The 21,203-nt window shown below is 46.5% G+C and overlaps 1 protein-coding gene across 2 annotated transcripts in view; it reads left to right on the plus strand.

The window, feature by feature from the left end:
• PRKCB (protein kinase C beta) overlaps positions 1-21,203 on the plus strand; it is a 317,275-nt gene that overhangs the window by 255,399 nt on the left and 40,673 nt on the right. For both annotated transcript variants that reach the window (XM_032396231.1, XM_032396232.1), the window contains exons 10-12: positions 1,202-1,375; positions 15,749-15,840; positions 17,448-17,510. In XM_032396231.1, coding sequence (XP_032252122.1) covers positions 1,202-1,375; positions 15,749-15,840; positions 17,448-17,510 — 329 coding nt within the window. The remainder of the gene's footprint in view (positions 1-1,201; positions 1,376-15,748; positions 15,841-17,447; positions 17,511-21,203) is intronic.

A 21,203-nucleotide genomic window follows, 5' to 3' on the forward strand; every position in this document is an offset into this window, starting at 1 on the left:
ATCCCTCCCTCTGGCCTTAGGGCTCTGTTGCATTCTCTGGTCCTCCAGCTGAGTCAGGTATGAGCATTTTATTTGCGTGACCGCCTAAACTCCTTGAGGATTCTTCTGGAGCTCTGGGCAAGTACAGCGTTTAAAGGCAGAGACTTTAGAGTCAGGTAGACCTGAGTTCAAATCCTGTCCCTGTCTCTAATTGAATTTGCTGTGTGACAGGCTTCTTACCCTCCGTGAGCCTTGCTTTCCTATAAAATAGGTTTCTTAAAGGTACCTACCTTCTAGATTCTACACAAAGGAATGAGAAATAACAAATGAAAACCACTACTTATCTGGCACACTGATAAGTGCTCAGAAATGTAGTGGTGATTGAGGTAATCACCTGCCAAATACCTGACACAGTGCCTGCAGTAAATGCTTATTTCAGTCTGATTGCTTCTTCCTCCAGGAAGCCTTCCCAGAAGCCCCCAGGCCTGATCAGGTCTCTTGCAATGTGGTACTGCCCTGTGCTTCTTCTAAGAGGCTTCTTGAGAACAGTACCTGCTGGCCACCGTTGCATCTGACATAGTCATGACCAGGAAAAATAATGATGTGTCCTGAGCCACCTGATTAACATGCTGGGGTGGGGACCACAGCTGCATGGAAGGAAGCCGCAGGACTGCGAGAGAGGATGTTAAAATATTACACTAATCATCCCTGTAATTAATATCTGAAGTCTTTCTTCCTCTGGATGGCAGGGTCAGAGAACATGCCTGCTTATTTATGGCCATATTCCCAGTGCTTCGCAGGCTCTTAATGAATATTAAATAATTGAGTGAATAAGGGAACAAGTGCTCCACATTCAGTGTTATCAGGAAGGCACTCATGCCCTCATCAACAAATATTTATCGAACATCTACTATGCACTATTACATTACACCAGTGAACAAAACAAGCAAAGATACTTCCCCGCAGGTGGTTTGTATTCTAGCCCTGTGGACTGGGCATTGGTGCATATCCCAAAGGGGTCAATATTTGCTTGTTGCTGTTGGAACCCTGCCTGCTGATTGGGTTCAGCCAGTCAAAGTGTGAGGTCCTTGGAGGACGTCATCCCTTGACTTGGTGTCCACAGAGGGCATCTGGGCAGAGCTTGGAGTGGATTTGAGTGAACATGTCTTTCTTTCCCCCCAGGCCCTTCCAACCACCCTGACAGGCTTCCTCTCTCTTCCAGGTCATGCTCTCTGAGCGAAAAGGCACAGACGAGCTCTATGCTGTGAAGATCCTGAAGAAGGACGTCGTGATCCAGGATGACGATGTGGAGTGCACGATGGTGGAGAAGCGGGTGCTGGCCCTGCCTGGGAAGCCGCCGTTCCTGACCCAGCTGCATTCCTGCTTCCAGACCATGGTAACTCGCCTGGGGGGGCCTGGCCATCCCGTCCCCAGGGCTTCACCGGGCTTTGGCCTGAGCCATCCCAGCAGCACCCACCCCCAAAGCGACATCTGGACCCTTTCCACTCTAGAGACAGGAAGATGGTGTGCCCGGGGGAGGCTGCTGAGAGTTTCCGAGGCGGCCACTGAGAAGCTCTCCCCTAGGCAGATGCTGTTTTGATGAAGATAAAGGAACTTGGGCCATTGGCTTAATAACCAACCAAGCAGGGTTTTTCTCAGACAGCCAGAGGTGACTCGGGGACAGCGACTGAGAACTTTCGGTCTCACAATATGCGATGTTACATCAGAGGTTACAGATGAGAACGAGTGGGAAGGGCCACAGGACGTGTGTGTTTAGATGGTTAGTCAGCCCTCCAGACCCTGCGGATGAATGCTCGGGTGCATTCTGCCAGTTGCGTGGACTTCCTTAAGGAGGGGTTGCCTGAGAACACAGCCTTCGGAGGACCCCCCAAAGGGGGGAGTACAGTGTCCAAGGCAGGGGCTCGTGAGCACACAGCTGTGGCTCCCAGGAAGAGAAGGGGACATTTGTGCACTATCTGCTATTAACTGTGATTTCAACTCTATCTGCAAGAGCAAGGGCCATCCCTTTAAGTAACCGCTTACCTATTCCCTGTTCAAATGAGACCCTGGCCTCCATACCTAAGGAGGGGGTGGCCAGCCCCCAAATACAAAAAGGGACAAAGTTATTCTTGCCTTTGGGGCTTCTAAGGGCCAGTGGCCCAGTGACTTAAAGATGCCTTAAGGGATTCTTGAAGATTATTTCGATTCTGTGCAGCTCTCACTATGCATGCTAATTTTAGAGCCCACCCCCTATGTGAAATGGGACGCTTTTGTATATTGCATGTAATTTAAAGCTTGGGACTTCCTCTCTCCGCCAACATCACCAAGTCCTGTCCTCTGCTAAGTTAGATTCCACACCCCCAGCCTGGAAAGATCTAAAACTGGCCTTGGGGTGGGTTTTATCAATACAGACCATACATCAGGCTTAGAACTGCCTTGTGTGAAAGGGGCAGAGCTGGGATTTGGCTCCTTCCCTGTTCTGAGAAGTCTCTTGATACATTTTGGGGTCAGAGGGACCTGGGTTCAGATCCTGGCTCTGTCATCTACCACTGGGTGGCCTTCAGCAAATTGTAAAACCCCCTGGCCTCAGTTTGCTCATCTGTAAAATGAGCTAAAAGTAGCTACATCCAAGGTGGTTGTGAAGAGGAAATGAGACTATCCACGAGAAGCATTTGACACAGCGCTTAGTGCCAGGTCGATGCTCAGCAGATGTTACTCATTTCACAGACATTCGGCATTTGTCTTGGCTTTGACCAAGTACTCGGGTATAGAGCCAAGCAAACCAGGTCCTGTTTTTGAGAAGTTTATGGTCTTGGAGCAGAGGAAACAGACATGGGATCGTCACAAAACAGTGCAGTAGGGGATATGGTAGAACCTAGAGAAGCAAGTGGGTCCCCAGATTGTCCCCTCATTGCCCCTACGGTATCTGTGCTCTGGGTGATATGATTATCTGGTGGGGTCAAGTTCTAATTCCCAGGTAGTCTCCCTACCGCAGGCCATCAGGGGAGGGCACATTTTAGGCAAGTGTGTATAGTGTTCCCTGCAGGGACTTGGTCCACCAGCCTCATGTGGGGGTCTGCTGGGTGATAGGTCTCCTAGAATGTCCTTCACTCGACTGCAGGCACAACTAAGAGCTGGGGTCGTGTTTGCCAAAGTACGGCGCATGCATCCCTGTACAAAATGGTACAAAGGGTGACTTTGGGTGACTTTGGCTGGTGCGTAAATTTTAAATTACATTCACCTTTTATTTTATTTTTGTTTTAAGATTTCATCTATTTATTTGAGAGAGAGAGAATGAGAGACAGAGAGCACGAGAGGGAAGAGGGTCAGAGGGAGAAGCAGACTCCCCGCTGAGCAGGGAGCCAGATGTGGGACTCAATCCCGGGACTCCAGGATCATGACCTGAGCCGAAGGCAGTCGCCCAACCAACTGAGCCACCCAGGCGCCCTTACCTTTTATTTTTTTTAAGATTTTATTTATTTACTTGACAGAGAGAAACTCAGCGAGAGAGGGAACACAAGCAGGGGGAGTGGGAGAGGGAGAAGCAGGCCTCCCCACGGAGCAGGGAGCCCGATGCGGGGCTCAATCCCAGGACCCTGGGATCATGACCTGAGCTGAAGGCAGACGCTTAATGACTGAGCCACCCAGGCGCCCCAGATTACATTCACCTTTTAATCCGCTTTAATTCTGAGTGCCTCAAGGGAAATGTTTCCATTTGGTGCCAGCACCCCTGTACTATCTTTTTTAACACTTCCCTTTTTAACACAGAGTACCAGGCTTCAGGTTCTGAGCTTTGGCAAACACCAGTTTTCTAGGTCATTGGTTTGCTTTTATTTTATATATAAATATATTTTTTTTCTTTTTACAGATTTCTTCTATTTATGATAGCACGGTAAAGTCTTTCAATTTTTAAATTTTGAGGTATTATAAGGCAAATACAGAAAACCACACAAAATAGATGTTTTAGTAATGAGTTATTAAGTTCCTCAAACCAGCCAGGTTGAGAAACAGAATTTTGGCCAGCCACTCTGGAATCTTCTTCACGTTCTAATCTCAATCTCCCGGCCAACAGTAGCTTGACTTCCTTGCATGTCTTTATAGTTTTATCACTTGAGTCTTATCAGTCTCTTAATACGATAGTTTAATCTTTCCCATTTGTAGAAACTGGCTGTGTCTTCTAAGCTTGGACCAGTCCCTTTATCTGCTGAAGATCCCGGGCTGTTTGACCAGGAGCGTTTTTGGTCTGGATTTAGCTGACTGCACAGTCCTGGGGCTCCTGCATGTGCTTTCCTCCCCACCTCATCCTCAGTGTTTTCCTGCAAGTTGGTAGCTGGACCTAGAGACTTGGCCAGACTCAGGTCCAGTCCCTTTGGCAAGAATGGAGGAGAAGGTGCGCTCTTTCATTCAAAGGCGTGTAACGTTCCGTGTCCCTCTTTCTATGAAGTTGGCAAACTACTGATGCTCACGCAGTGCCTCAGTCCCTTAATGGTTGATATCCTCTTCTGTCATTTCTTTTTCGTGTATTCATTGGAATGCCTCTGGGAAGACGGGCTGCCCCTCCTCAGTTGCCGGTGGCACCGTTCATACAGGAAAGGCAGGATCAATGTTTGATCCTTTCTTGTTATTGGACAGTTTGTCAATTAATTGGTTTGTGATTATGCTCCAAAGGTGACTAGCATTTGCTTCTAAAATAATATTTTTGCCTAAAAGAGGAGAGTCAAGGTAAAGAAAAATATGAAGTGAGCCACAGGTCACATCCTACAAGGGTCTTGGCACAGATGGTGAAGGGAATTCCAAAGCTGGAGTTTTTAGGGAATTAGGTGCTAAAGGCACTCCAGGGGTGGCAGAGACAGAACCAAACTAGATTCTCAAACCTTCAGCCTCCTTCATCCCTCATCTTCTCTTCTTCCCATTGGGGTTCCCCAAGTTCACTGACAGACGTCAGTAGATCAAGAAGAGATCTTGTCCTCAAGCAAGAGGCTGGACCAACTTGGAGCACCATTTTCAATTTCAACTGAATGTATTGAGATTGGGGGTATTAGTCTAATGTGTGTGACTAATACTAACTCATTAATATACAATACCTTTGTTAGTAATTTACTGTTTGAAAAATGATAGTCGAGTGGATTTGAGGCGATTCTTTTCATCTTGCCCTCCCTCCCTCACTTGTATTTCAGTATGCTTTCTGGCATTAGACAGTGGGGATGGAGTTTACCTGGGACTTGTGCGGTGCCCTGGGCCCCCTCAAGGGGTGCCACATGTCAGGGAAGAGGGTCTGAGAGCCGAGAACACAGTTCAGTGGCTTTGAGTCTCATGTGCGGACAGAAGCCCCGTGTAGGCAGCCAACCCACAGTCTCCTGATCCAGCCAGGCCAAGGATGGAACAGATCGCCACCTTGCTGGTGCAGATCAGAGGAAGTCGCTACCCTGTCTCTTAAGGGCTGTGTTGTGTGGGGGAAAATGTAACTTTAAATGTCACCGGTGTGCTTGGCTTGAGGCGAGGCACCCGCTGACCTGCGGCCAGAGTCAGAGGCCACTGGGGGCTGAGCAGGTGCCCTCCCACCTCCTGTTCACCCAGCAGCAGATAGCTTCTTCCAGCACATATATTTTGATTTTACATAAATGTACTTCAAAGACATAATAACACCTACTACACATGAGGCCCAGGGCTACACTCGAAGCCACATGACAGCCTTTGGACAGGTCCTGTCATCATCCTATAGGACGAGCGGACTGAGGCCACACAGTGAGTACATTTCAGGGTCAGGATTTGAACCCAGGTAGCCTGGCTCCACCGAGCTTTACACTTAACCGCTGCAAGTATGAGGTCTTTTGAATGCGCTGAGTGTGACTCGCTGGATTTCTAGTCCATCTGACACCCCCAGGGCAGAGCCACCAACAGCCAGCCTGTGTGTAGGCTCTGGCGGGGGCCCGAGCCCTGACCCCTGGCTCACCTCTCACCTGCTCAGGGAAGGCTCCTCGGCTTTTCCCTCTCCAGCGCGGAACTGACTCTCCGTCTGAGCATCCACCATCTATGGACTTGGAAAACTTCATTTCACTTCTAGCCTCGTCGGAAAATCTTGCAATGGAAGGGATTAGCTGTCACCTCACACTGTAGGAGAAAGGCTGGGGGATGTAGGATGTTGGGTAGTTTTCCCTAGACATAGCACGGGGTCCCAGGCCCACTGAACTCAGAGCCCCTGCTTCTGCTAGTACGGGATGTTGAGTTGCCACCCAACTGGGCTTAACGGGGATGATAAAAACAGCAACCAGAAACAACAGCCAGTGTTGTGAGCACTTCAGCCTGGGTCACTCGGCAGGTACTCTCCCACTGTATCCCCCCAGCACCTCGCCTGGTAGACGCCGTTACTCCCCCTGCTTTGTAGGTGAGGACACGGGTATCCGGAGATGTTAGGTAACTCATGCAACGTCACGCAGTAGATAAGGGGCGGCGCTGGGATCTGTTCGGCCAGACTCTAGAACCCCAACCTTGCTCTCCTGCCCCTGCCTCAACTCCAGGTTCCTTTTCCCAGTTTATAAGTCATTTTTACATTAAGTCTTGATTACATCCAACTTTCACAAGAACACTATAAGCGAGGGCTGTTCACGTTTCGGCACAAAGGAAGCCAACCCTCAGAAAGGTGAATCGGCTGGTACACAGTTGGTAAGTGGTGGGTTTTCTAATGCCCCTCGAAGGTGTTCTTTCTACTGTGAAAGGGTCACCTACTTACCCCGCAAGGATCTGGCAATGATTGGAAAGGTTTTGTGGTGGAAGGGATTTTAAAATGTAGGGAGCCCTGCATATGCATTAGCAGGGCTCAGGTGAGCAGGAAGGCTCCTTTTTGGGGTTGGCCTGTGGAGGTGGTCATCTGGCTCACACTCACCTTCCGGAATTGCGTAGGCCCGGACCCCCTGATTGGTGCTGCTGAGGAGGAGGAAGGCTGGGCTGGAATAGGCAGCCTCTCTGAAGCCAGCATCCCCTAAAAGTCAGATCATTCCTGCCAGTGGACGGAGGCTACTAAGGCTTATTGATTCTGTCAGCAAATATTTATTTGTTGAAATAAACGTGTCAGGACCCAGCTGCATCCTTGTGAGGGGGACATCAGTGAACAAAAGAGATAAAGTCCCTGTTCCTTTAGAATTTACATTCCAATGGGGGAGGCAGATAATAAACCACAAGAAATAATGGGGCTAGGGCGCCCTGGTGGCTCAGTCGTTAAGCGTCTGCCTTCGGCTCGGGTCATGGTCCCAGGGTCCTGGGATCGAGCCCCGCGTCGGGCTCCCTGCTCAGCAGGAGGCCTGCTTCTCCCTCTCCCACTCCCCCTGCTTGTGTTCCCTCTCTCACTGTCTCTCTCTCTCTGTCAAATAAATAAATAAAATCTTAAAAAAAAAAAAAAAAGAATGGGGCTATAGAAATGGAGGGGTTGGGTGGGAGAGATGCTATTTTTGATCGGATGATCAAAGAGAAGTCTTTCTGATAAGGATGACATTTGAGCAGAGACCAGAGCAAGTGAGGGAGCGAGGCATGTGGCTATCTGGAGGCAAAGTGTTCTAGACAGGAGGAGGAAAAGTGAGTGTAAGTGCCCGAAGCGGGAGGGAACATGCTCAGTGTGTTTGAGGAGCAGAGAGGAGGCCACTGTAGCCCGAGTGGATTGTCATTTTGCATTTTGTGACCCAGAATTCCTTTATGAATCAGCTACTTTTTTTAAAAAAATGACAAATCTAGTCTAATGTGCTGCAAATTTGATATGTTTTTCTTGCGAGCAACTTTGAATTTTGAAGATGAAAGATCCTAATAGAATAAAAAAAATTCTGAAGATGGCCAAAATAGATAAACGGGAAAAAGACACCCACCGCCATGCAAAACAATTTTTGTCATTCTTAGAATGATGCAAATTTCATTTCAAAAAAACTTATTTCGAAAAGCAAAGTTCCATCGGAAGCATTCTCAAAAAAATTGGATGAAAAGAATCTGACAAATACGCATGGCACAACGTTAACCAAAATGAAAGGTATTAGATTTTATTTAAGAGATGATTCTAAACATGTTATAACTGAATATGCACACGGAAAAGGATCCGAAAGAGGTGCAGACAAATCAAAACATTGCTTTGATTTAGGGAGGGGTCCGTAGATAATTGTCTTCATTTTGAATGTGTATGATTTCAGAAATGTCTCTCATAAAACAATTTAAAAGTGTTGAATGTGCCACAAGATGGCCAAAGTTAATACCCAAGGAGATGTAAACTCCATCAGAAAGAAGCTGAATTTTAAAAATTGCTCATTAGATGAGCTGGGGTTTAGGCAAATTGTTCTAGATGCACTAAGGGATAAGCATGAGCGCCTCAGTCAGATAAATCTGGGTCCGCGGTTAGTGGCTGTGTGACCTCTAGAAAGGCACTTAGCAGCTCTATTGATTTCATCATCTTTAAAGTGAGCATAATAAGGGAGGGTTTAAAAAGATGATGTACGATGTGCAGAATAAACAATAAATGGAAGCTACCTGCATGATAGAGCTGGGTTTGAGGGGCTCCTGGCTCATGGGCACAAAAGGATTATGTTCCCTCCAGTCTTTCTGCAGTTTTTCCCAGGGACAATTGTCAGCCTGGCACATTCATGCAATATCCCAACTGCCAGTGGGCACAGGCAGTTACGTCTCCTTAGCAAAACATCTATTTTAAATGTTTTCTTTTCAATTGAACATATGCACTTCTTTTTTTTTTTTTAAATAGAATTAGATTTTATGAGTCATTGAAGGACAGAAGTTACTTCCTCCCCAAATTTGCTGTCATGGTCCAGCAAGAACTCAGTTGCAAGGCATGCCGGGAAGGGCGTCAACCCAGAATGCATGCAGGGACAGGGAAGGGGATGGGGATGATTCCACTTGCAGGGCTGGCCCCTGACGGCGTGTCCATCGAGCACCGTGAGTGTCCGAGGGGTCCTGGTAACTTGGGATTGGCAGTATTCAAGGATATGGTTTGATGTAAGGGCGTTGCTATAGGAAGCTCTGGTGTAGTCTCAGTTGACAATGGTTGGGTTGCAAGAAACAGAAAACCTCCTCCTCCTCCAAACTATCGCATGTTTAAAAAAGAGAGAGAGAGAGAGACAGAATTTTATTGGAAGGAAACAACCCAAAGGCAAAGATGTACCTGAGCCTCATGAAGAACTAGAACTTCAAAGCTTTCTAGAATAGATCTCTTGTTTCTTTCTCCTTGTTTTCTTTGTCTCTCCCTGATCATGGTAATGTAGCTTCCCTGGCCCCTTGCCGGTTGCCTATCTGCCGAACTCCCTGAGTCCTAATTCATACTCATAGGGAAGAGAATCTGCTTGGTTCAGCATAGGTCAGACGTTTGATTCCTGGCCCGGTCAGCTGGTAGTTGGCTACCACTAACTCAGCTGGAACCTTTAGGAAGGGGTTGTATCTACAGGGAAGGGATAATGGTACTCGCCTCAGGCGGGAGACGCCATCTTGAGTGCAAGGAAACTAACCGTGTTGGAGCAGGACAGAGCCTGCTGCTGGTGGTACAAACATGGTGCTGAGGGCCTCCAAGGAGAGGAAACTGCTGAGAGCTTCACAGGTATCAGGGCTTTAGGCAACGGAAGCATCGGAGGATCCTGAGTTCAGGAAAGGACTCAGGAATGCAACCCAGGCCTATAAAGTGGGCATGGCTTGGAAGAGACACAGCCTGGGTCTCTCTGCCTTCTTAACGGTGGCCTTTGCACGTTCATTCAACAATTAAAGGTCTGTTGAAATCCAAGGAAGAGGAGAGATGGTCCTAGCCCTTGAGAACTTTGCTCTACATGTGGAATGGCAAGGCTCGGAAAGCTGGAAAAAAAAGAGGAGCATCCATTGCTTGATTCTGATGGTAATTCTAAGGCTATAGAGTAGAGAGGAAAGAAAAGTTGTGTGTGATACATGTCCTTGACCACACGCTGACTGGAGGGAGGCTCTGTGAGTTTGCATAGATGGGATATGCATCATCTGATATATCTTTGGAAAAACCTCTGAAGCAGAAGCTATTCTTACCCCTTTCAGAAAGCAGGGAAGGTTTAGTATCTGTTGCAAGGTCTCAGAGTGGGTAAGCGATATAATTGGGATTAAACCCAGGACTAGCGCTTGCTAAAGCTAGGGCTCTTAACCACGGCGCTGTAAGCTTCTCGAGAGGAACAGATGCATCTGAGCAGCAAGAGGAACAGCTTACAGACAGGATTAACTCATTGGCCAGCTTAGAAAATCATTAAAGATCACGCAATAGGTAAATGCTTACTGACACTCCCTTGAAAGCATGGGGGCGTGCAGTTAGAGTTGCCCACATTGTTGATCTTCTCTGTCTATGGTGTCTTATTAAAAGTGGCAGGCATCCCCCCAGGCGGTCACATGGATATCCCACTTTCAGCTGTCTTGGAGAAAGAATGATGATTTCTTTGAATTCTCTGCCCTACCCCGGGCCCCCCAGATAAATTTGGCACGTGCCTTGCAGTCAGTGTTTTAAATCAAATGACCCTTACACTCACGCTCCAGATGTGACACATCCTGTCCAACCATTTTTCATGATGTGGTGTGACAGACAGACATTTAGTTTGATTTACTTACTGATTGAATACGGGAGATAAAGGGGAAAGGAGATTTAAAATTGACGGAAGTCGTTTTGTGCCGAGGGGACAAGGGCAGCAGGTAACGAAGAATAACACCAATAACAATGACAATTTGGGAAAAACACTTTGGAAGTTGCGCAGACTGGCTAGGTTGAAGAGAAAGATGGTGAGCTTGCCTTTCTGAGCTTTTAATTGGAGTTGACAGTGGGACACCCACGTAGAGACGTCCTGTAGCCAGCTGGAGCTGACTGGAGCTCAGGAGAAGGAAAAAGGATGGAAATATAAGTCAAGATTTTCATCAGCCCAGAGAGATGAGGGTTGAAGCTCTGAGCTGTGACATGTCCTCTTCGGAAAATTGAACACGTAGGAGATTCTCGATACTCAATACATACTTTCTGATTTTCACGTAGTAGGGTACAGCGAATAGGTCCTAATCGAAAACTACTGCATGTGACCAAAAGAAAGATCTTTTGAGGTCTTGAAATAATTTTTTTTTCTAAGATTTTATTTATTTATTCATAAGAGACAGAGAGAGAGAGAGAGACAGGCAGAGGGAGAAGCAGGCTCCCCACTGAGCAGGGAGCCTGATGTGGGACTCGATCCCAGGACCCTGGGATCATGACCTGAGCTGAAGGCAGACGCTTAACCATCTGAGCCACCCAGGCACCCGAGGTCTTGAAATAATTTTATCGGAAGAGTGGGGAACATGGGGGTGCCTGGCTGGCTCAGTCAGAAGAGCACGCCACTCTTGATCTCGGGGTTGTAAGTTCGAGCCCCATGTTGGGTGTAGAGATTACTAAAATAATAATAATAATAATAATAATAATAGTAAATATAAATAAAATAAATTTTAAAAAATAAGAGTGGGGAGTCAAATTTCAGGGCCCTAATGGGGGAGGGGGGTCATTATGTAAGAATCCGAGGCAGTGGGTGAGGGCCATTTAGTTAGCTGACGCCCCCGGAGCTCCCTCTTTGTGCCTGTCACGCAATTTCTCTTATCACATTTTATTTTAGATTATGGCTCAAGTTAGTTGCATATTTGTTTTCACAAAGACTCTGAATTCTCTGAGGGCAAGGTCTGTATCTTATTCATCATTTTTATCCCTTTAACACCTAATACATGACTTGCAAAAATAAATGCCCAAGGAAAATTCTAAAATTCACTTTGCAGGGGTGCCTGGGTGGCTCAGTCGGTTAAGCGTCTGCCTTCAGCTCAGGTCATGATCCCAGGGTCCTGGGATGGAGCCCCGCATCGGGCTCCTTCCTCAGCAGGGAGCCTGCTTCTCCCTTTCACTCTGCCTCTCCTCTTGCTTGTGCTCGCTCTCACTCTCTCTGCTAAATAAATAAATAAAATCTTGAAATAAAATAAAATAAAGTAAAATTCACATTGCTCAAGATTGGCTCTAGATTGCCCCTGGCAGTGTTTTTCAAATTTTGATGTTCTTCACTTTGGAGTGGGAGATGAACTTGGTGGTCCGTGGACAAAATGCATTGGTTTTAAGCATAAGTCAGTTGAGGGATCGATGTAACAAAGCCAGGCTGGATATAGCATAGAGTTGATAGACTCCAGATATGCATTTATTTTTTTTGCAGAGAAAATTTCCATTTATGACTTTAGTATGACGTTTTAAAATTTTTCAACAGTGTGTTCCAGTGAAAAAGTGGGTTCATGGAAATAATTTAAAGTAAGTAAATTTTAGTAGATGAGGCAGACAAACGGTAAAATCTAGAAGCTAGTGCGTGAGAAAACCGAAGTTTGAAGGGTGATGGCCTTCCGCCATGTATCATTATCTGGTCCTCCCCTGCCTTGCTCTCTTCTCCTTTGTAACTCCATACACTCCTCTCTCCCTCTCAGCAGTCAGAGCCATAAAATCAGGGGCGTCAAGGGGGAGTTATGGTATCCAAAATACACATTAAAATAAACACAAAATGAAAGAACTAAAGCCACATGCATCCGTAGCCCACCTGGAGTTCTCTCCCACCGCACTTTGGGAAACGTTGTTGTTTGGAAACTTATCTGGTCTCCCCACTCATCGGGCGAGTTCTTAACATCGGGCACCATGGATTGATTCACAGTGGCATTTTTGGAAGAAGAATAATGCCTCGCCTAAGAGGGAGCATCATTAAGTGTGTGTTCGGAAAATGGAAGGCGAACAGGATGCCAGCCACAGTGTTTAATATGTAAAGTACCGGTATGCCAAAGCCAGATTCAGTACAGTTCAAAGATGAGAGATCGCAGGATTTCCCTGCATACGGTTCATGGTAGAAACAGACCACAAAACGTGGTCTGCAGTGGGGCTCTCCCTGATGTTGGGATTCTAACTAATGAGTTTGGGGGGCAAGCTGAGTTCTTCCAAGCAGAAAGCAAGCAAGTGAAATCTCTCCCTCACTTGCTTTTCTCTCTGTGGCCAATGCCATCTGCTAGTTTTAAAAATAATTTTTAAAAGCAAGTGTTTTGGTTCCCTTCAACGTGCAGCAAAGACAGATGCTATTTTTAAGGCTTGTTTTCTATCAAAAAACCCCAAAGAACCAGGGGCTGGGTGTTGGCAGTTCTGGCTGTCTCCACTAACTTGGATGTGACCTTTTTTTTTGCAAATCTCATAGGCCTTGGACACTGAGAAACAGAAGTGATAATTCTACCTCTGTCTCTGCCTCTCACTAAAGACGTTGTAGGGGTCAAGTAGTATCAGTCTGAGAAAGTCCTTTGACTTGTCAGAAATAATCGGTTAACCTGTGCTTCTCGCCTATGACCTGCCAGTTTCTGTCTTGATGTGTGGCTGGAGCTCAGCTCTATATCTCTTCTCTCCGCTCCTGGACTGGAAGCTCTTAGAGGGGAGGGTACGCCCACACATCGTAAAATGTCTAGCTCTGCACCTTACACAGGAGGAGCCTGGAACGGACCTTCCTGGGTTCAAATCCCAGCTCTGCTGCTGAACAGCTGAGTGACCCTCAGCAAGTTACTTACCCTTTTCTGGGCTTTAACTTTCACATCTTTAAAAGGGGGAGCAGGGTCGGGGCGCCTGGGTGGCTCAGTTGGTTGAGCGACTGCCTTCGGCTCGGGTCGTGATCCTGGAGTCCTGGGGTCGAGTCCCGCATCGGGCTCCCTGCTCGGCGGGGAGTCTGCTTCTCCCTCTGACCCTCCCCCTCTCATGTGCTCTCTCTCTCTCTCTCTCAAATAAATAAATAAAATCTTAAAAAATAAAAAAATAAAAAAAAAGATCCTTGATGACCCTCAAAATTTAAAAAAAAAAAAAAAAGGGGGGGAGCAGGGTAATACTGTCCTGTTGGGTTGTTTAGAGAGAGAAGTGAGGTAAACTATTTCAAGTGGTTGGCTCAGTCCCATGACAAATGCTCACAAGATGGTAGCTTTATTTCATAAGAGGTATCATTCCAATTATTAGACAATGCATGTTGGACACATGCATCTATGACTGTTACATAGAAGATAAAGTTCTGTGCACTGTAAGAAAGATTTTGTTAAGATTTTGGAGGGCCAGCTGCATGTTAGAGCACTTCACGCATGTCATCTTCGTTCTCTCTGGGTTCCTGGTCTCACAGTCCCTCAGGACAGCTTTGTGACGCTGGGCAGCAAACCTCCTTTTACATTGCAACCCAGCCACACCAACCTACAGATTTAACCAAAACACACATAAATATAACCAAAACATAACACGTAGGGGTACTCTGTGCAGGGCGCTCTGATCATTTCCATTCCATTCTCTTTGATTTTTTTATTAAGTTGATCATGTGACTTGACCCAAGGGGACCTCTCTAAGAAGAGGTGAAGTCATTTGTTCATTTAGCAGGCACCCCTTGATGGAAGGAGAAGAGGCAAATCTCATGGAGGTTTCCCCCCAAGGACCATAACACTCATCTGTCTCACTAAGTCCCAGCAATAACACTGTGGCTCAGTTATTATTATTATTATTATTATTATTATTATTATTAATCTCCATGTCACAGATGAAGAGACCCAGATGTTTAATAACCTTTCCAAATCAGGAAGCAAAGCTGGGTTCCAAATAAAATCTGTTTGGCACCATTCTCTTGACACTTACTATGACCTAGTCGTGGGACAGGAACAGGGCTTACACGGCTGAGCGGAACACAGCCCCTGACTCTAAGAGAGTTCCCATCTCCCTTGAAAGACATGTTTAAAGAATTCCCTGAGTGGGGTATAGATTCCTTTTTCTGGCCCAAACTTGTTTCCTTCTGGATATGTTCTCTGAGGCCACTATTTCTCAAATTCTAATAATTCATTTTTCCCCCATAGTCACAATGTTAGATATCTACTACAATACTTCAAACCTCAAGGGCTTAAAACCATGATAAACATTTATTATCTCACAGTTTCTGTGGGTCAGGAACTCAAAAGAGTGACTAACCTGGGTGGTTCTAGCTTGGGGGTCCCACCTGAAAGTTGTCATCAAGCTGTCGTCTGGGCTGCAGTCATCAGAAGGCTTGACTGGGGCTGGAGGGTCTGTTTCCCAGGCGGTTCCCTCTCGTGGCTGGGGAGTTGGTGTTGGCTGTTGGCAGGATGCCTTGGTTCTTTGCCAGATGGACCTTCCCGAGATGCTGCTTGAGCATTCCCATGACCTGGCGGCTGGCTTCCCCCAAACAAGTGATCCAAGAGAGAGCAAAATGGAAGCCCCGATATCTTTTGTGACCTAGTCATGGAAATCACACACTACTTTACTGGTACAACACTCTACTGGTTATAGAAGTCAGTCCTATTCCTTGTGGGAAGAGGCTACTATGCAAGGACGTAAATACCAGGCAGCGAAAATCACGGGGGGCCATCATGGAGGCTGATTACCACAGCTACCTATTATCTGTAATATGATCTATGTATTTATTTTCTCTTCTTTATTACAATTAGCTTTATCCTAAACAATAATATCCATGAAGTCACAATATTAATGTGCTAATTACATTTTCCAGTACAAACAAATATAACTTGACGGCTATTAATTTTAAAAAATTCATGTACCGCCTATGCCCAGTTGCATACTTCCAGTGGCACAAATATTACACTTGGGGGAGTAATGGGCCTGGCAAATGGGGGCCTGTCATAGAGTCCTGGGGGTTTTGATCCTAAATCCCAGCTATTCCCTGCTCTCCATGTGGAACCTGAGAAATACAGGATATTGATGTTGCAGTTTGCTCTCTTCTAGGACCGCCTGTACTTTGTGATGGAGTACGTGAACGGGGGCGACCTCATGTACCACATCCAACAAGTTGGCCGGTTTAAGGAGCCTCATGCTGTGTAAGTACAAACTTGTGCTATGCTTTTCCCTTGGGATACTTGGTGGGCTATTAGTTACCTTGGGTTTTCAGCTGAATAGGGATTCTTAACATCTTGAGCTGCTTCTTCTTGAGAAATGTATGGCCAGGGAAAAAGGTATTCTGCTTGACATGGGATACTTCTTTCTTTCCTTGACACGAAAAACTTGAAGCTTGAAAACCACAGCTATTTCTCTAGCTCTGATTTTTGCCCTTGACTCCGAAGGAAAGGCCCCGTAGATTCCTTGGGGGATGTCGTGGTAGCTTTTGTTTATTCATTTGCCAGTCTTTCTTGAGAGCTTACTGTGTGCCAGGCCCAGAGAGTTTGTAGAAACTTGCTCAAGATCACAGAGCTAGTGTGAGACAGATCCACATTCTGACCCAGATTTTTGCTCTTATGCTCTGCTCTCCATCGCTCACTCTCTTGGATGCCCTCCTTCCTGGGGGGATGACCAATCAAGTTGCTTTGTGGCTGTGCCCCGAGGCTCCTGGGTGGGGAGACGATTGGGTTTTTGGAAATGTGTTTCCCCTGCTGAGTCCATTCTGTCCCTGTCAGTCCCCAAGGCAGCCAGTCTTTTCTTTTGAGAACATGGATCTCATCATATTCTTCCCCTGCTGGTGAACAGGAACAGCAAGTCATAGGATTAGCAGAGATAACCTCTCCTGAGCAGTTGACTAAGATCTCATTGTCCCTCTAGAAAGCTCCCCAGGACTCACCTAGGGCCCCTCCAGTCACTCCAGAGGCTTGCTGACTCCTGTTCAGCTCAGCTTTGCCCTCTCCCCTCCCACCTGCCAAGGTGGTGAGCACTGTATTCTGGTAGGGTTTGCATTCTAGATAGCTCCATGCACCATGCCTAGGTCTTGCCACGATTCTGAGGGGATGATGGGCTTGGCTCTTCTTTTACTTCTAACACCTAATTGACCACAGACCCGCATCCCATTATCACACAAAACAAATTGTCAGGACACTTAACAGAGTTCCCTAAAGCCCTGCCTAACCCTGTGGTATAACTGGGACTTTCTGATTCTCTCAAAATCTCTTTCCTTCTGGGCCTCCGTTAAGAGCTTACATGTTGGGCAGATGCCGTGCCATTCCTTAGTGATATAACTTGGCCAAGTCCTTTTCTGTCACTGACCCTCAATTCCTCATTTAAGGAAGAGGGAGGTACTAGTAGGACCTACCTCAGAAGATGGTTATTAGAATTTAATCAGATAATGACCTACAACGATGGTATGTAGACAGTAAGCCTTCAACAGATGAGCTGTTAGTATTCAGATCTTAAACTTGCCTTACACTGAAACTCATTCTCCAGCCAATCCGTCCTCCCCCATGGCCTCCTCCCCACCGATCAGCTGCTGAACCTCTGCCCACCTTGATTTGTCCTGAAGGCAGCCTCGTGGCTCTCTAAACCCTGTTAATTTGTCCACACCCCCACACTTTGTGTTACGAGATGTGTGGTTGACCATCCACGGTGGGATGTGAATGCCCCATGCCTCATTCAATATTGTATTGAATTCTGAGGGTTTGTCAGGCATACGGTGTCCTTGAATCTCTCCATTGCTTTTTTTTTTTTTTTTTTCTAATTTCAGATTTTACGCTGCAGAAATTGCCATCGGTCTGTTCTTCTTACAGAGCAAGGGCATCATTTACCGGTAAGTGAGCACTGCAACCCCTTCCATCCCCTCTGCTCCCTCAGCTCCTCCCCTCTCTGCCTCTTTCTTTAACTGCTTTTAAAATTAGAATCCCTGGTGGGGGAGGAATCCTCCAGTCCTGACTTGGGCATGTGTTCGCATCGCCCACTGCCCTGGCACAGTTTGGGCGGCTCTAGATGCTGACGGAAGATCGCTATGGACCCTGCCACCAGTGATGGTTCAGAGCCTCAAACGGGAGACCATTTGCTTGAAGGAGGGCAAGCTCGCCAGTGGGGGCCCAGCACTTCCTTCTCTTGCCTCGGGACCCCAAATCTGGGGAGCAAGCAGAGAATCTCGGCTGGCAGGGATATGATGGGTCCTATTATTATGAGATTATTTATTTATTTATTTATTTTCTTTGCTACGTAACTACAATTTAGAAATTGATCTCTGAAATGCTTGCCCTGAAAGACAGGATTAAGTTCAGGACTTGGCATTTGCCCGTTTTTGGAGGAGCAAGTGTATGATCATAGCTGTATGAGTCATACCATTTTATATTTCACGCAAGGCAAACTACTGAGCCTGAGGCTGCTATTTGACAGTGAGTCCGGGATGTACGATTCTCCTTACACCACACGGATGCAACGGCAGAGGCAGTGCGGGCTCGGGCTGGCTGGTTACGCAAGAGAGGCTGACGGGCCCGGGGCTTCCAAAGGGCACTTGGCACGGGTGAAGGTCTGTCTAAAAGACTGTGAAGAGCCATAAAATTCCATGCCATTCATTTAGCTGATGGACACTTATTGAAAGCCTACTATGTGCTAGGCACTCTTCTCGACGGTGCAGGTGCAACAGGGAAGAAAAAAGGCAAAACCTCCTGCCTTTGGAGAACTTCAGTTGTAGTGCTGGGAGACGGATACGTAAATCACAGAGATAGAGCCTGTCAAGGAGCGATAAGTGCTAGGGAGAAAAGCCGAGCAGGGGAGGGGACTGGCGTGGGCCTGGTGGTGACGGGGGTGCCTGTCACTCTGTGGAGAGCACGGGATCGGCATCTTGCTGCAACCGAAGGACGTGGGGCCAAAAAACGTAAAAAGATGAGCCCTGGTGGTCTCAAGGCAGATAGTGGAGGGGAGGCTGTGGGCACTGATGGAATGGAGAGGTGGAAGGTGGGCACCTTGCCAGAAGCCTGCAGAGTCCAGGGACTTTTTTTGAACTCCTGGAAGTGCTGATATGAATCTAGCGGAGGAGGGGACAATCGTCCTGAGTACGTAGAGTCCCTACTCTGCTTCGTTATTCCTGATAGTGGAGGGATGAATGAAGGTCAGGAAGAGGAATGGTTTCACCTGGCACTTGGGCAAATTCAGTGAAGAAATAAAAAGAGAGATAAAAAGAAGAATTCAAACTGTAAATCGCACGCTCATTCTGGCCATGCTTGCCCTCAATGAACCTGTATCACTGTGTGTGCAAGAGATGCACCTAGGAAGCCTCTGATTCCGTTTCCTCTTTGACTGCTGTAAGTGGGAGCACCTTGTGCCAAATGGAACTCTGGTGTTGAAGGGTACACATTATCTTCCATGTGACATGACCCCTAATCCAAGCCAGTAACTTCAGCAGGGGCTTAACTGAAGAACGGGGATCATGGGTAATCATTCACTCCACATGATTTTCACCTTATGTGCTGACGTTAGAACCTAACTCTTGGACAGGATGGGTCTTGGCTAGAATAGAACTGGCCACTGAGGTTTGCTGAGAAGATTAAATGTGGGACTGCAAGTTTATTGGAAGAAAATCCAGCCCCAGGGGAGGAGCTGGGAGAGGAAATAGAGTTTCTTGTCAACTGGGTTGGGATTCAGGGTTGGGTTTCCAATCTAATAGGGTCATGGATTGGAGTCTGGGATCCAGGACCTTTGCCATTCCAGTTATAAAATACAAAGATTAGATTTCGGTGCTAAGACTTTGCCTAACTCAGAGCTCTCTCTACCAACATATTCTCCCATTCTTCCTCAACTATTCATACTTCTTAGGGGACACTTATCACTCTTTTAAGGCATTCAGCATCTGAATCCCTTTCATTCGTGTGTAGGAACAAAGTCCATCTCCTGTTCTACAGATGGAAAATTCCAGATGCTCTCACAGCCTCCCTGCAACAAGGGCAGACACACAACCCAGGCTCTGACACTTGTCACACTCACACAACACCATGAATCAGAAGGTAGTGACCAAGAAAGGCAGAGACTGTAGAATTGAGGGTGGCCATAGTAATCAGCTACATCTATTTTCCGGAGGCATGAGGGAAAGCACTTCTTAGCTTTCCAGAGTCCAGCATTACAATATCCAGAGTCCAGCATTACACTTCATGGAACAAGATGTCTGTACCCAGTGGTGGCATCTGTGACATCTTCACTGGCCCAGCTCTGCGTGCAATTAAGCATTGTTCCTAGCTGCCTCACCTCTACATCTGGTTCTCCAGCCTCCTAGAAGATTCTGTGAACTCCCAATACCTTTTTAACAATCCCTTTCCAGGTTGACATGGTCAGAGTTGATTTTTGTTGCTCACAATCAAAAACCTTGATTGAGACAGAGTTTTTGAAATTGATAATCAAATGAAAGCCAGTAAAGATAAATGACCTGGCAGAAGATGTGTGGTTTTATAACTTCATTGAGGTGACCTTCATGTGGTAAGGTCTTTTAAAATATTACAAATCTCTCCCTCTTTCATTTACATCTCTAGTTAATTGGAGAATTCTTAAGTAAAGAGGATGAGGAATTAGGTTAGACTTGCCCTCTCTGAGGACCATAACTAGAGATGTTAGGTGCAGGGGAGACAAAGATCCTTCCAAGCTTCGTGTCTTATTTATGGATCACCATCCCTAGAATGTGTGATGGTTTTGCCCTTGATGGATTTCTGAAAATAAAAACAATTGCTCCCGCCCCCTTTTGAAGAAGAAATGATGGATTATTACATTGAACCAAAGGATGTAGTAGACTATCAAAAATCATATGTGGCAGTGAATATGACTGGGTTGTCCCCGAGCTGCATAACCTGCTGGCTCTTGGCACCTGAAGCTCCTTTTTTTTTTTTTTAAGATTGTATTTATTTATTTATTTATTTAGAGAGTGGGGGGAGGGGCAGAGGAAGAAGGAGAGAGAATCTCAAGCAGACTCCATGCTGAGCACAGAGCCTGATGCAGGGCTTGATCTCATGACCCTGAGACCATGACCTAAGCCGGAATCATGAGTCAGATGCTTAACCAACTGAGCCACCAAGGCACCCCCTGAAGCTCCTTTTCTATAACACATGAAGTTGTTATCACTTTCCTAGTTGTCCCAGCTGCCTGTTTGGGGGCATGTGGTCAAGCTGAGGGGAATGTCATGGGTCTCTGTTATTCAAATCACATGTAGACCTGGCAGGTTTAGGTGAAGCAAGTTGCTACAAAGTCCAGTGTAAGTTCTAAGCTGGCATTCAGAGACCACTGTGGCTTGTAGAAGGATGAAGGCTGGATATGGGTGGTACATGGACAGCACCAAAGATCATTGTATGTTCCTGTTGGCAGATGGGGTGCAAGTGGGCCTCCCCTTGGATGAATGGACCTCACAGGCATAGATAGGATATGCCAGTATGTTTTTTTCAGGTTGTATTCTAGTCGAAGTTGTATTGTAGTCGAGGATGACAACAGCAACTCAATTCAAACTAACTTGTTAAAAAAGATATTTTAT

This window comes from Phoca vitulina, unplaced genomic scaffold (genome assembly GCF_004348235.1).
Source record: "Phoca vitulina isolate PV1807 unplaced genomic scaffold, GSC_HSeal_1.0 scaffold90, whole genome shotgun sequence".
In the NCBI taxonomy this organism is placed as follows: Eukaryota; Metazoa; Chordata; class Mammalia; order Carnivora; family Phocidae; genus Phoca; species Phoca vitulina.